General features: G+C 37.4%; 1 protein-coding gene across 4 annotated transcripts in view; it reads right to left on the bottom strand.

Annotated features, from left to right (window-relative positions):
* Positions 1 to 7,580: 7,580 nt before the first annotated feature.
* The window catches only part of ATP2B1 (ATPase plasma membrane Ca2+ transporting 1), a 66,770-nt gene continuing 59,249 nt past the window's right edge, over positions 7,581 to 15,101 (bottom strand). For all 4 annotated transcript variants that reach the window (XM_008515315.2, XM_008515314.2, XM_070599698.1 and 1 more), the window contains one exon: positions 7,581 to 10,824. In XM_008515315.2, the coding sequence (XP_008513537.1) occupies positions 10,513 to 10,824 (312 nt within the window). In that variant the 3' untranslated portion in view covers positions 7,581 to 10,512. The remainder of the gene's footprint in view (positions 10,825 to 15,101) is intronic.

Raw genomic sequence — 15,101 nt, forward strand, 5'->3', positions numbered from 1 at the left:
TTTTGTCAACTATACAGATGACAAAAAGTACGTCTGCATCTTTTCTCAATTTTCCACTTTTCATAGCAGTAGAATCCCAAATACTACAATTTCAAAATAACAGCTGCCAGGCTGCAGACACAGAGGGATACAAACACCTTGGAGGAAAGGGACCAAAATGATGATGCAACTTGAAAACATGATTTTTATCCCTCAATCTAGAAGACTTTCGAGAATGAAAGGAGAGCTCTTAATAATCACGTTGGGATGGCAGTCTTGCACACAAAGACTCTCCCTGGTAACCTGGGACACACATACGGTCACTCTCCTATGAAAGACAGTTGTAGAAACTGGAGATATTGAGTACAGAAAAGAGAGGATGGGGATGAGTTTGGAGGGTGGGGGACCTGCAAGCTGCTTTTAGGTGTCTGAAAAACTCCGTGAAGAACTGATTTGATGTGATCCTAATTCTAACACTTGGAGTGACTGGAACATGATGAAAAGGCTTTACAGTTTGATGTAATGGTCATGAGTTCGGTTGTTGAACAGTCCTGTATTCAAATTCCAGATGATACTAACTAGATGTGTGGCCATAGACACGTTTCTTAACTTCATTATAAAAAGAGGACAGTGTTTTAATGACTTACTGAGGTAAAGAGGAAAGCAAGCGACTCGAAATAGGGGCTTAATAAATGTTAGCGTGTGCACGGTATCTACTGCTAGAAATAGTCAAGGATAGGGACAAACCACCCAAGACGTAATATTATGGGATCTTTTAGGGATTAACTAAATGGATAGTCAGAGCCAAACTTTTTTGACTAATTTAACTTAGAGATTAAAAAAAAAAATCAATTGGTAATTTTTTCTAGGTACGAGATAAGGTTATCTTATGTAAAATCTTATTTTAAAGACATATATCCTTAAATATTTTATTATAAATATTTTAATATTGTATTCATTATGAAATTACATTTTCCTATCAAGTAACACATGCTGTTTACTTTCAACCATGCAAAGAAAGCATAATGTGCTAGAAATAAATTTTAAAATGACATACTGCTTGATTTTGAGACTATATCTGTAAATATGGACTAGAATTTCAAAAACAAGTAAACTTTCATGATCTGATATTTGAAATCCTTTCATTTTGCTTCCACAAAACCAATCAGCTTATTTTAAAATTGGTCATAATGTTTTTCAAATAATGACATCAAGAGGTTTTAACTTATTAGTAAGCATATTTCCACAAAAAATATATTTCAGGTTAGTTTTTAGTCACAGTAAATATAAAAAACTAAGTTTAATATAATCCTCTATATTCTTCCTCTTCTTAACTTTGATGTTTAAAGTAGTAGAGACAACCTGATTTTTTAAAAGCATTTTGTCCAAGGAAACAGAATTTCTGGTACTGAACATCATCTTGATGGGAAAATTTACAAAATTATTTTTTACGCTCTTCATTAACTTCTTGTATTTCAGTACTGTAGTTCTCAATGCTTCCCTCTGTTTAACCCAGTAATTCCCAGACTTTGGCTGCATATTAGAATCATCTGGGAAGTTCTTAAAAATCCCAATGCCCAGGCCACACCCTTGACAATACCCTGGGCCTGGGTTGGGTGTGGGGCGGTTTCCTGGTACCAGTATGTTTTAAAGCTCCCAGGTGACTTCAACGTGCAGCAAAGTTTGGGAAATACTGATTTAGCGCATGATCCATGATCCATGATGGGAATACAGATATGACCAGGAACCAAAAAAGCAATTAAAACTACACAACAGTCCCAAACCATCAGAGCAGCTTGTGGTGTTCAGCTAAATGATAACATGATAAAAAAAAATTGAATGCCTGGGTCACTAGCACACTTATCTGATCCCCACTTCCCAGATGTGCAAGAGGCAAGCAAGCTGCTTCTTTTTAACAGGGAAAAATGTTTTTGAAAGGAAATTTGACTAAAAACAGAAAACAGGGAAATGGAAGCAAACTATTATTTCTAATGAGATGAATCCCCAGGGTAACCTTCCTAGAGCCTTCGGTGTTTATGAACAGTTGGGACTTAAGGGCCCTTTCAACTCTGAAATCTTCTATGTAAACCAAATTTATTGGAAGAGGGAGGGAGGAACAGCTCTTCACAGGATTGTTTCTGTTGCTGTTGATTCAACGGTACCGTCTTGCATTGCCCTTTATGATTGTTAAAGTACTTTCACGTTTCCAAGTTCATCTGAGCATCCGAAGTTGGGCAGGAATTGTAATACTCACAGTCCTGTTGAGGAAAGTGAAGGCTCAAGGTATTAAAAGTTGGGAAGAAGGCAGAGCTGGGACCAGACCCAGGTCTGCTAACTCCTAGGCAAATGCTCCTCTGACATAATACCGGCTCTCCCTAAACCTCAGAGATCCACTCTTCGAGTCTCAGCACCCTCCCCAGAGAGGTGACATTCCTCTGGAAAGTAGCACTCCTATTTTTTCCTCACTTCTGTTGTGTTGAGGGCAGAGGGACATCCGGTGGGGCATGCACCGTGAGGAGGTATGAAGTACAAAAGGGCTCAGGAAGATGGAGAGCTCCAAGGAAGAACGTGCAGGAGCAGGAGGAACACGAACAGAGAACGTGCTCATGGCAGTGAAGGGAGGAAGTGACAACTACGTAAGGCGAAAGGGCTGTTATGGAACAAATAAAGAGCCGTTCAAAGCTTTTTTTTTTTCGTATTTATTTTTTGAGGAGGGGAGGGAGGATGTGGACAAAGTGGCGATTTAGGAAGATTTTGGATTATGTATTTGATAGATTTGCGATGGTACGGATTTGGAGGGTTCAGAAACCTGAGTGGATGGGCCCGAAGTAAAGAGGGAATAGCCAAGGGTACTAACAGCGAAACTAGAGACTGACAAGAGTGCCTGAAACCGAGGAGCAACTATTTGTAGCCAAACAGGAAATGCTGTTGACAGCATTTCAACAGGACACCATCTACTTTTGGATCTGAGGGTTATTGCGTGTAGGATGACAGAACATTTAATTAGTGAAAGACTGGGTTAAGTGGGCATTAACATCAACCTGGTAGTGGTTTCGGAAGTAAGGCAAAGGTCTGTTGGCAGATCTGCCCTGTGTAAGTCCTTCAGTTTCCCTAATGGAGTAGAAGGGAAGCTAACCACTGTCTTGGGCAGCATTAACTGGGAGCGGTTGAGGAGAAACTAGATGATAAAATCAGCAGTCAAAGTGATATGAGTTGACTACAACAATAGTTTAATACAGACAGATGTAAAATCTTGTTCTTTGGGACCATAAACCTGTAACAAAAGCACAAGGGGAGGCAAATGTCTGCTAAAATATGTGAAAAACTACAGGTTTGATTGACAGTGAGAGGTAGAATGGAAAAGATGTGTTCTAGAGTCAGACAAACCACGTGTTGCATCTTGACTCTGAGAAAAATGTAAAGGTTTGGAATAAATGCAATGAAGAATGACCCTGGAAAGAATAAGATACAAATTAAAGGTCAGTTTGAGCGTCCGTGTGGAAGAGCTGGACATGAGGGTGAACACTGGTCACCAGCAAGACCGAGCATCCTCTAATGCTTCAGGTGTGAAGCTGACGGTGGTTCAGTTCAGGCACCAAGGCAGTGACACATCAAGGAGACAAAGCCATCTGGGTCCATGAGAGCAGGAGCGAGGGAACCAGCCTACGTGGGTTAGGAGGCAGTCAGTGAAGCTTAGCAGGCTAGAAAAGACTGGGGGGTGATGGAGGACTCCAGAGACGAGCAGTCATGCTTAGTACAAGATCAGCAGGTGTAAAGAGCTTTTACAAAGCAGGAAATATTTTGGAGGAGATGCCGATTATAATCTTAGAGACTGAACAGCTGAGAAATGGCCATTTTCTGTTTGTGACCATGTTGCTGAATATCACAGAGTAAAAACGAAGACTATTGTGATCCATGAGGGCAACTGCATAGAGGCTAAGGCAAATTGGGAAAATATGTAGGGTCTTCTGAATTGACTGTAAAAATGATGCCAGCCTTGTGTCATCTGGAAGAGCAGGACGAGCATAAAGATAAAGCAGATGAAAGAAAGTAAAGGATCAACAAGACTTGTTAGAAGGGAGCTACAGAGGAAGCAGAGAAAGTAAACTGGTATGGAAGGAATCTGAACGAGGCAACAGCTTCCTAACTGGTTTCCTAACTTCCAATCTCTCCCCACAGAGCAGCCAAGGAGCCTTTCGGAGGTCAGATTACATTGCTGCTCTGCTCAAAATCCTCCACTGGCTCCCATCTCAGTACTATAAAAGTCAAAGTTCTTGCCAAGGCGTGTAACTACAAGGTCAGGCAGAGTCTCCCATTACCTCTCGAAGCCTAGCTCCTCCCCTCTCCCACTGTTTCCCTCCACACCAGCTACAGTGGCCTTCTTGCTGTTCCTGACACTTGCCAAGCCCTATCCACTGGGATGTCTTCCGGGAAGGCTCTTCCAGACAACCAGGCAGGTGGCTCCTTCACTTCCTTCAGGTCTCTCCTTACATGTCACCTTATCTGAGAGGGCTTCCCTGACCACACTATGTAACACAGCATCGTCCCCTACCACCTGACATAGGTCTGTCTCTCTCACCTACGAGAACATAAACACCTTGAGAAGAAGGAACCGGCTTGGTTCTCCCAAGTCCAGAACAGTCTGGATTCCCCATGACAGATACCAAATATCTGTTGAATGAATGGAGGGCAAGAGCAGTAGATAAAGGGCATGAAAGCTGTTGGTAGGTAGATAATCTGGGGGCAGGAAAAGGGGGACTGACTCTAATGTTCCCATAAGTTGAGTCCCAGACTCTAGAAACTTGGTATGACTTTACTGTTACGATCCGCTCTCTGCTTCACCACGCTTCAAATGTTGAGATCTGCTTACAGCAGTGAGGAAGTGAAAGTGAAAGACCAATGACTTTAGATACTACAGACTTACCCTTCTCAGAGGGTGTGAAGCCAATGAGAGCAGGCTTACGGTAAAAAGATTTAGAATACTGGATAAATTAAAAGCATTCTAATTTGAATTTCTAACCTCAGATACCACAGGTGTCCCCGAGGTCCCATTCTTATTTTTTTGTATTCATTCCCAAGCTGTGCATTAAGGTATGCCTTCGACTAAATATTTATGATTTCAAAAATAGGCTTATAGGAAAAAAAATGTTTTAAAATAGCTTTACTAAGATAAATGTTAAACATTATAAAAATCAGAAAGCATCTTGTTTGTAGACTATGAGGCCAAATGACTATTCATAAACCACAACCAACCTTAATATAAAATGCTATGAAAACAGTAGTGAAATAATGGTTGCAATTTTCTTATTTTAAAAATTGTGAATTTAAAAGCCAATGTGCAAGTCAGTCCCTTAGGCTAAATATTAAAGCATCACGAATTTTCACCAAGGAAAATACTGCTGAAGGACAAAGTAATTCTTCAAAAACAAATGTAAGACATCCTGTTCTTTAGTTTCATAAATTTCAAGAACAAAAAATGCAAATTATCTCATTGTGATAATATTTTCATTTAGAAAATAAAGCAATAACCTGTCAAATTAATAGGTTATCTATGAAACTTAAGAGTAAAAATAACCTATTTTAAAAGTACTGAATCATGAAATACTCTAGCCAAAGTATGCTATTAACAACACCACTCCACTGAGCTTATCTTTGACTCTTCAGCTAGAGGTGGTCTGACTATAAGACAAGCTTGGACTATATGCCTTAATCAATGATTCTTTGCCTCGGTCTCTTGAGTTATTCTCCAGCAAGGTTATGAAGATTCTTCAGATCATCTCGGAAGCATATGATATCAGAAAAGAACAACAACAAAGGAACGCTTAAAAGTTCAGCACAGATCGTTAGGCATTGGGCCCCGACTCAGGTTACCAAGATGCCAGTACTGCAGTGAAGACCAGTAGCTACCAGCTTGGGCTCTGGAGATCTCGTGGGAATCCCAGCTCTACCTCCTAGCCACGTGACCTCGATGGAGCAAGCTACTTAAACTCTCTAAGCCTCAGTTTCCCCGTATGTAAAACGGTAGCAGTGGTACACAGGGTTATTATTTACATAATCCATGTAAGGTGCTTAACATACACAGGTGCTCCATAAATACTATTTTATGTTGTGACAATATTCCTCGTAATAGCGAAGGAAAGTATTGGTGCTTATATTTAATCGTCTTAAAAGTAATCTGAAAAATATGTGGTCCTTGTAACTCTGATTTAAATTAAGAGAATCTTAAGGACTTCCTGCATTGAACCCAAAGCTAGACTTGTGTGTTAATGACTTGGGAACTAGTTTTCCTAGGATATACTGCTGGTTAAGGAAGTTGTACCAGACTGATACTATAAGCATGCATGCACATTTCTTACTTCAATCCCCTACTTTGGAACCACTAATATTATACTGTTCAATAGTGACACTTTGAATTCAAAGAATACAGATTAAACATGCTTACATTTAGTATATTTATCTGTAAACTGAAGTGTTTTTCTAATAAACAGGGAAAATGTTAAAGAAAGAGTTCTTAAGACAAAAAGGATCAAAGTAAAACTCTGAGTTGAGAGTTTAAGGGACAAAATTAACAATCTGTCGAAAAGGAAATTACATTGTAAGGATAAAGATCATTTCCTTTTTGACATGTATTGATGAGAGAACAGGAACACAACCACAACTTGCCTTACTGCATGCAACATTCTTGGTCTTCTTATAACACTTATCCTAAAAGAAGGTTATTTTTCAACGATCTTTCAAAGATTATTTTTAGTTAGGCGGTATAATTATGCTAATAAAAGTACCTTATTTTTTGTCTACGAATGAGTTTAACACTGTAATTTTAGAAGATAAAGGTTGATACGGGGTTTGGGCACCAGTCTTAGGGCAGCAATGGTGAAAAAAAAGAAGGCAGTGACAATATGACAGGAATTCTCTTAAGACATGGGGAAGGCAAAATGTCAACCAGCAAAGACTTCTGGAAACTCCCCTTCTTATTCTCTTAATTTTACAAAGGGAACTTAATTCCAAATTCAATCCTAATACATAATACACAGATAAAAACTAATTTGACAAAATGGAAAATGTGTCTCATGTCATAAATAAGGTACTTACATATACCCCATAATTTACTAATTATTTTTACTAATGGAAAAATATGGTATCCATAATCATTTAAAGTTCACTATCTCAACAAAGCTGCTAATTTCTGTTAATAATTTATTACAAAAACCAACTAAAGGCAACTTGATTTTGTTACCACAGAGTTCAGATAATTGCCACGGACAAGTTTGGATTATTTAACAAAAGAATAAGCTCTTACAGTTAATGTGAAAAACTAATCTCTTCCCAAACCAAAACATGACACTTTCATGGACTGCGGCAATGATCTATTGTGCTGCAAGGACTGAAGTCAGTGGGTAGGAGTAAGGAAAATATACCCACTTTCATTCTAGGGGCAAGATCCTGCACATTTGAACACTGATTCACTGTAACACAACCATAACATTTCAAGTACATTACAGAATTTTCATGAATCAGATTTTTAAAATTTCAAGCAGAAAAAGGTAATTCCAAAAGATGATGTTCAGATCAACTTAAATATTCAAAAAGTTCAGTCCCCATTCAGAAACAGATAAACAGTATATTTATTAAATGAGTTAAGACAAATAAACTTTACAAATAGACAAATAATAAAAGGCTCAGTGGCTAAAATAGATGGTAAGCATCATTGAAAGAAATCAACACCATCACGGTATCTCAGTTGGCTTACACGTGTAAAAAGAAATTTTCAAAGAGCAATTTCACAGAAATGAAGCCAGTTTTTTTTCTTATAAACAAATCACCATTTCTTGGTTCAAAACTGACATCTGTTATGAAAATTACCATATCACATATTTGTAAGATGACAAGGAGTAACTCATCTTCAAAGTGCAAGTAAGTCTATTTACAACCACAAAAAAGGCAATGATGAGGAGAAAAAGATTTTTAAAAAATATACAAAGATTAAAAACATTTGGGATGCAAAATTAAACAATTTTTTGGTTAGAGGATAAAAGAGAAAAAGTGATTGAATTACAGATGCTGATTTCCGCTATACATATTATATATGGGATCCAAGATCTTTAACAGCTTGCTTGCATTTTTTTCTACTTACATAATGCTCTGGAAATTTCTGGTAGAAATTACAGTGTCTCAAAGAGAGATATACACACTAAGCATGTCTTGCTACTACTTCATGGATGTCTTAAGACCCGTTTATGGATTAGAGTTGGTGTAAAAAGCCATTGCCTTGAGTTGAAAAATGAATACTGTAAAAGCTCAATACAAATCCTCCAAAGCACATGCACTTCTAAATCTTTTGGTAATTACATTCATATTTAAGCATAACCAAAATAAAAAAGAAAACTGAAAACATTTCCCTTTTCTCTATTCCCTATGCCTTGCAGGCTCTCCAGTTGATAGGGTCAATTTTAGAGTTGAAAGGGTTCTTCGAGATAGTCTAGTCCACCACCCTTGTTTAGGGTAAATGATTTTCCCAAGGTCATGCAGCACGTTAATGGCAAAACCAAGACTAGAAACCAGGTCTTGACTCCTAGCCTTGTACGCCTTCCAGCATATCATGCTACCTCTTTTTACAGTATGATTTGCTATAAATACCTGATGAATAAATGTACAACTACAAATGCTGACAGAGCCAATGTATTTCTAATACTTGCAGAGGATTACTGCAAAGGACTGATGGAGAGAAAAAGGTTTTCCCCCACCCACCAAAAATATCAAGCACCGTCAACTAAATGTTTCCTGCTGGGTCAGCACTCTCAGATGTCAGAGTAGTCCTCGTAAACTTTACGTCAGCCTGAGGATTGTGTATCTGGTGAAATCTGGGCCCTAATACAATGCCAGTTCCTAAAAGGTAAAGACAGAGGCAAAAAAGGGGAGGAGATAGACAAAAGGAAGAAACAAAGACTTAAAGAATCCAATTGGCTTAGAGATGGGCATTCGAGCATACCGTTAATACATCTAAATATTTTTTTTAGGAACTTTTCCACCTTTTCATATAATCTCATTTTACCTAATGTGTTATTTGGCCACTTAAGAAGTAAAATAAATGTATCGAAGACAATGGTGGTCATTTTTGTTTTTTAAACTGAGACTATTTTAGGCAAACTAAATTCTCTGCAGAATATGTCAGATGGTGATTTTCTTGGTATGGTTCTATTAGATTACCACCAAGGAATTACAGCGGCACTTCATGGGGCTGTTACCATCTTGAAATTTACTCCAATTACGGTTAAAGGGAACAGACTGATGTACCATATATGCAGAATTGAGGAAAGAAGCTGAAATTTCTTTTTAAAAAAACAGTGCCATGTATTTATTCAATAAAAGGGCATATTTATTTATGTTTACAAACAAGTTTCAAAAACAAAAGGAAAACATGAATGCTTCTACTTATTAACCTTTTTCAAAATGCCAACAGCCCTCATGCTGCATGAAGGGTCCTAAGGATTTATCAGAAAAATCAATACAGTTCACTCACAGTTCGCCAAGACATCACTGAACTAACATGTTTAGACAAAAACAAAAAGGACTAAGGTTCTCTTGTAGTTTGATAGTTTGATTTAATTTGATTTGCCTGAAATAACAAAAGCATTTCAAGCATCTTTCATTATGTAGTTGATGTCCCGCATTAAACAATCTACTAAATTCTGAACAAAGGTTATTAGCAAGTTTTCAAAAATTTTAAAAATTAAACAGTTCTTTCAAAACCATTAAGTAGTAAATGTATTTAAGAAACTAATTAGGACAGATGCCATAACTTCATTAGAACACCACTGCTCATGTTTTTTTGTTTTGTTTTCTTTTTTTTGTTTTTTTAAACAAAGCATTAGTGTTATCTATTTGGCTATTAGTATTAGCAATTTATCTACAATATTTAACAAGGTAAATTGTAGGCAAAAATTTAGTACAGTTTCAATAGAAACACCCCCCCCTTTTTTTTCCTGAAAATACAGCAGTATTTGAAGGACTAATTTTTCTCTGCATCAGTTATAAGGAAGCTTCCCATCTATGAACAGGAACAAAAAAAGTATCTACAAACCTTGTAAACAGATCTGTATCATTTATAAACATAAATAATCCAAATTATTAACAGCCAACAGCAGAAATTAAAGTATCGATTCAATGATCCAGGGCTCTTTGCCTGCTTGCCCGGCTTTCCTCCTAACTCTCTCCCATCAAGGATGGAGATAAACTAAAGGTCTACATTACACTGTTCAGGACCATTCCTAGGTACCACTGATGATCCACAGGTCAACTTACGCTGAGTTACTGTTTATCTGTCAGTTCATTTCTCCCACCCCCCAAAAAGCACCCTCAGTCTGGCAGAAAGCTTTGCTTTTTTTTAAAAAAATAAATCTACATTCGTACAAGTGTGTCTTCTGTTGAAGTCCAAAGACAAGAATACGATCTTGTCCGTCACAATGTGTGAAAAGACCCAGTTTCAATTTGTTTCTTTACAATGCAGCTAGTGTGTTAACATTCAGCTTACAATCAGAGTGATGTTTCCAAACTATGTAGTGGGCTTCCTGGGGATGAAGAGGTAGCAGACTTGTTCATTTCTATGGTAAGGTGAATCCCGCTGTCAACAGCATTGTTATTTTTGTTGGGGGAGGGTGGAGGACTGGAGTTACGTTTTGTAGGAGCATCATCTTCAGCATCAGTGTCATCGATAAGGGGGATATGAGGCTCTGAATCTTCTATCCTAAACTCAGGATGTGTCATAAAGTTGTGAATCGAACTTCTTGATTCCGGTTTTTCTAACCCTTCATATAAAGAACTACGAAATGCATTCACCACTCGAATCTGTAAATATCAGAAAACACAGAAGGATGTCAGTACACTACTGGGTTAACTTAAAAATGGTGCATTTATGAGTCTGAATCCACAAACAGCTAGGTATGAGTGAATCATATTTGCATGTAATGCAGTGGAACTTGCAATACACTGTAAAAAAAATGAATATTTTAGTAGGACACTACAGAACAACAAAACCACATACTCTAAGAATTAAGAGGTAGAGAATTCCAAGTAATATTGAGAAAATCTCATTGTCACTGGCTCAAAATTTAATAGCCATTTTATAGGATTTTTTCCACTAACAAAATCAAACAAAAAACAAACAAAACAAAAACTTAACCATACACAAGCTGTAGCTGATTTTTTTAAATTAAAAAAATACAGTTTTTGAAAACAATTCAAGTAAGTTAAACAAAGTCAAGCACAGAGGGTTACTGTTTATCATGCTAGGAATTAGGGTGTCACCGACTATGAAAAAGCCAAGCAAATAGAAGCTGAATGCCACAATGAACTCACATCTACCCCACTACTCCCTTAATTAAAAAATAAAAATAAAGACAAAACCCAAATAAATATCTATAAAATGCCATTAAACAGCTATAAATATTTGAGTATATGCCATTTGTCTATAAAGTGTTAGTGTTTTTCTCTATAACAGATTAAAACTTAAATCAATTTATATACTACAGTTCACTGGAAAGAAAAGATTTAAAAGAAAAACAAAAATATGCCTCTGGGATTCTTCTGTGAAAAATTTCCCAAGGAGAAGACACAAAGTTTTCCAGTATTTTTGCCCCTAAACATACAGCCCAATGATTCCCCTTCCTTCTCAGAAGTCAGCCATATGGAGGAAAAGAGGTTAAGGGGCAATTAACACAAATACACACCCCGACGTTAGGTCTCATTAACCCAGTGTCATACAGACTTTCCAAAAAAAAAGGGGGACAAAATCCAAATAGTTGAGCATCTGCTGTAACATATCAATTCAGATACAGTGTTTGCTTTTGTTTTGGTTCTAATGAGTCCTGTTTTGTAATGAGACATCGTTTACTCATAACATTAAGAGAAGTAACTGACATTGACATTCCAGAAAAAAAGATGTAGTCACCAAAATCACTTCATAAAACATTTATACATTTTTTTCAAAAGGATATTTGAATGTATTGTTAAAAAATGTAACAGCTTATGCCTTCTTTTTTAATAGTATATATTTAAAGTGTACAAGTTGATGATTTGATATACACGTACAGTATGAAATAATCACTACAATCAAGCTAATTAACATGGCCATCACCGCAGTTAGGATTCTACCCAATTAGCAAATTTCAGGTATACAGGACAGTATTGTTACCTCTAGCTGCCAGGATGTACATTAGATCTCCAGAACTTATCTTGTATAACTGAAACTTCGTAACCCTTGACTAACATCTCCCCATTCCCCTATCCCCTGCCCCTGGTAACCACCATTCTACTCTTTGCTTCCATAAGTTTAACTATTTCAGTCTCCCACTTCTGGGAATTTATCCAAAGGACTTGAAATCAGGATCTTGAAAAGATACCTGCACTCCTATTATTCACAATAGCTAAGATATGGAAACAACCTAAGTGTCCATCAATGGACAAATGGATAAAGAAGATGTGGTATATACATACAATGGGATACTATTCAGCCTTAAAAAGAAGGGAATCCTGCCATTTGTAACAACATCTGTCTAGTTCTGATTAAAACCTCATCTCTCCCCAAAGTGGTCTTCCCTGATTTACCAAGCCCTGTCTGTGGGCAGCTTTCCTCCTTGTTCACTTAGCCCTCTACAGAGAGAGAGAGTGTACAGCACAGCTGAGCAAGGAAGACAGAGGTGAAATGTCTGGGTGTGAATTCCAGCTCTGCCACTGAATAGATGAGGAACCCAGACAAACAGATTTCCTCAACTATAAAATGGGAAATAACAATGATGCCTACTTAGGGGATTATTATGGGAGATTGAATTAGTACAAGCACAGGCTTAGAACATGGTTAGCTCACAAGTGTCAATGTCAGGGCTTCTCAAACTTTAATGTGCACATGAAACAGCTGGGGATCTTGTTAAAATGCAGATTCTGATTCAGTAGGGGTCTGGGATCCTGCACTTCTAACAAGCTCCCAGGTGATGCGGAAGCTACTGGACCATAATCCACCCTTTGATCAGCAAGCTTCCACTCTCTGTGTTGTGCTGCTTTATCATATGCTACTGCATAATTCTATTCTACTCACGTGTTTGTACTTTAGTGCCTTCATTTGACACTATTAGCAGCAAATACATTTTCAATTTCTTTTCTTACTCTTGTTCTGCCTTTACTAAGACGTAAAATGTTTTACATGTGGTGTGTAAACAATGCCTGCTAAATATACCATTATAATCATTCATTTAGTTGTTTTTTCTTGTGAAACCTCACAATTCACACTTTATGTATGTGGACATTTAGTAGGTATCCCCAGTGTCCTAATGATAAACTATACAGTTAAAAGAAGCAAAAAGATAAACTCTAAAAAAAAAATCTGTTGGTGTCAGTGGCCAGTAGGTCCAGAGGAGAATACAAACTGCAGGGTCAGCCAGCAACCCTGACGGGTGGGGTGAACTGGTCAAGACGACCCTGCAGTTGTTGCTTATCTGACTTGGTTGCTGGCATTTCTGCCTTGTTTTGTCTTGAGCAGTCTGGACAGAGGGAGATAGCGAAGAATCAAGGGGGAAATAAATCCATTTTTGGAAGATGCTAAATCTGAGGAGCTGCAGAACACCCAAGTGAAGACATCCCGAGCTCAGGAGAAAGGCGTGCGCTGAAGTCAGAGATGTGGGAGTCAGCAAGCTCCCAGGGGGGCAGAGGGTACAGAGCAAGCAGGTGAAGCGTGTGTGCACACCCGATCACACACACACACATCTGCAGCAGGTGAAATTAGATTCCTTTTCACAAAAACTTTTCAATTTTGGTTAAGATTTTTGTTCTTTCTGAAAGAACTTCTTAAGTTATCTGAGAACATCAGAGCTTGCAAGGATATTGGAGCTACTTTATTCTAACCATTTTGCAAATGATGAAACTGAGCAACTGAGAGGAATGGTGGCTGACTTATCAAGTCACTCCTAATCAGTGCCAAAGTGTCTTAGAACCAAGGTTTCGGGAGTGCCAATTCCCGGTTCTTTGGAAGTCAATGAAAGAAGAGAATACGTGGACATTAACTTTATAGCTCACTTCACCAGAATACAATACCTCCTAAGATTAAGGTTAAGCTGCCTTCCGCTGACTCCACTACTCAGCCACAGGATGGCTGGGTTAGTATGTGCACAGGAAAAGGACAGCTCAGAAATGCTTCAAAGCAACACAATTTTCAAAGAACAGTTCTCATATTAGATACATACAATAAAGTTTATTTTAACCACGGATCACTGAACCAGATTTGTTGTACTTTCTACTCACAAAGAACATAAATAAGAAAGCACTCTCGATCTAAGGCATGACATCGAGCTGACCTACACTTGCTCTGATATCTTACCTTTATATGTAAAATTCTCACAGGACCGTAACAATTCTGAGTAATTAAAAAGCCTAACTGTGTACACAATACTTAGGTAGGAAACTATTTTAATACCACAAAGAATTCAGTTTAAACAGAGACTTAAGAAGTGAGCCTAACTACCCATTCCTCACAATCAAGCCTTATTTTATCCAGTCTTTTAACAATTCCTTTAATATTTATTGAGACCTACTATGCACAACATAGTAACTCCTAAAATTAAGAAAAATTCAATAATCCCTATGTCCAGAAAAATTTTTAAAGAGGAAATTATTCAACAGAGGAAAACACTGCATGAAGGATATATGATAAACAAAAAAATCAAAGTGATGATCATAATCATAAAGTAATTTTAAGAAAATGAAAATGATTATCAAGATAAATAATACATTAAATTTCAGTAACAAATCAAAACAAGATCATGCATCCTGCTAAAGCACCCATTTTCCTAAATACAAACCTAACTTTTGACAGCAGAAGAGAATGACAATATTATTGCCGAGAACGTGGGATGCAACGACAGCTCTAAAATGAGACTTTTTAATCACTAGCTGATATACCTTATCTTCAACAACAGTTTGCCTATTTCTAAAATTTCTATTCATCGTTACTTTTACTATGTGCACTAACTTAAGGAATTGCAATGATAAAGCAAAAAATATTTTGTAACAAGAAAGAAAATTCTAGGTTGTTTTCCAAAGTTGGGTATTTGCATACTGAATTTTCTCAAAGTAAG

Source organism: Equus przewalskii, chromosome 29 (assembly GCF_037783145.1).
Source record: "Equus przewalskii isolate Varuska chromosome 29, EquPr2, whole genome shotgun sequence".
In the NCBI taxonomy this organism is placed as follows: Eukaryota; Metazoa; Chordata; class Mammalia; order Perissodactyla; family Equidae; genus Equus; species Equus przewalskii.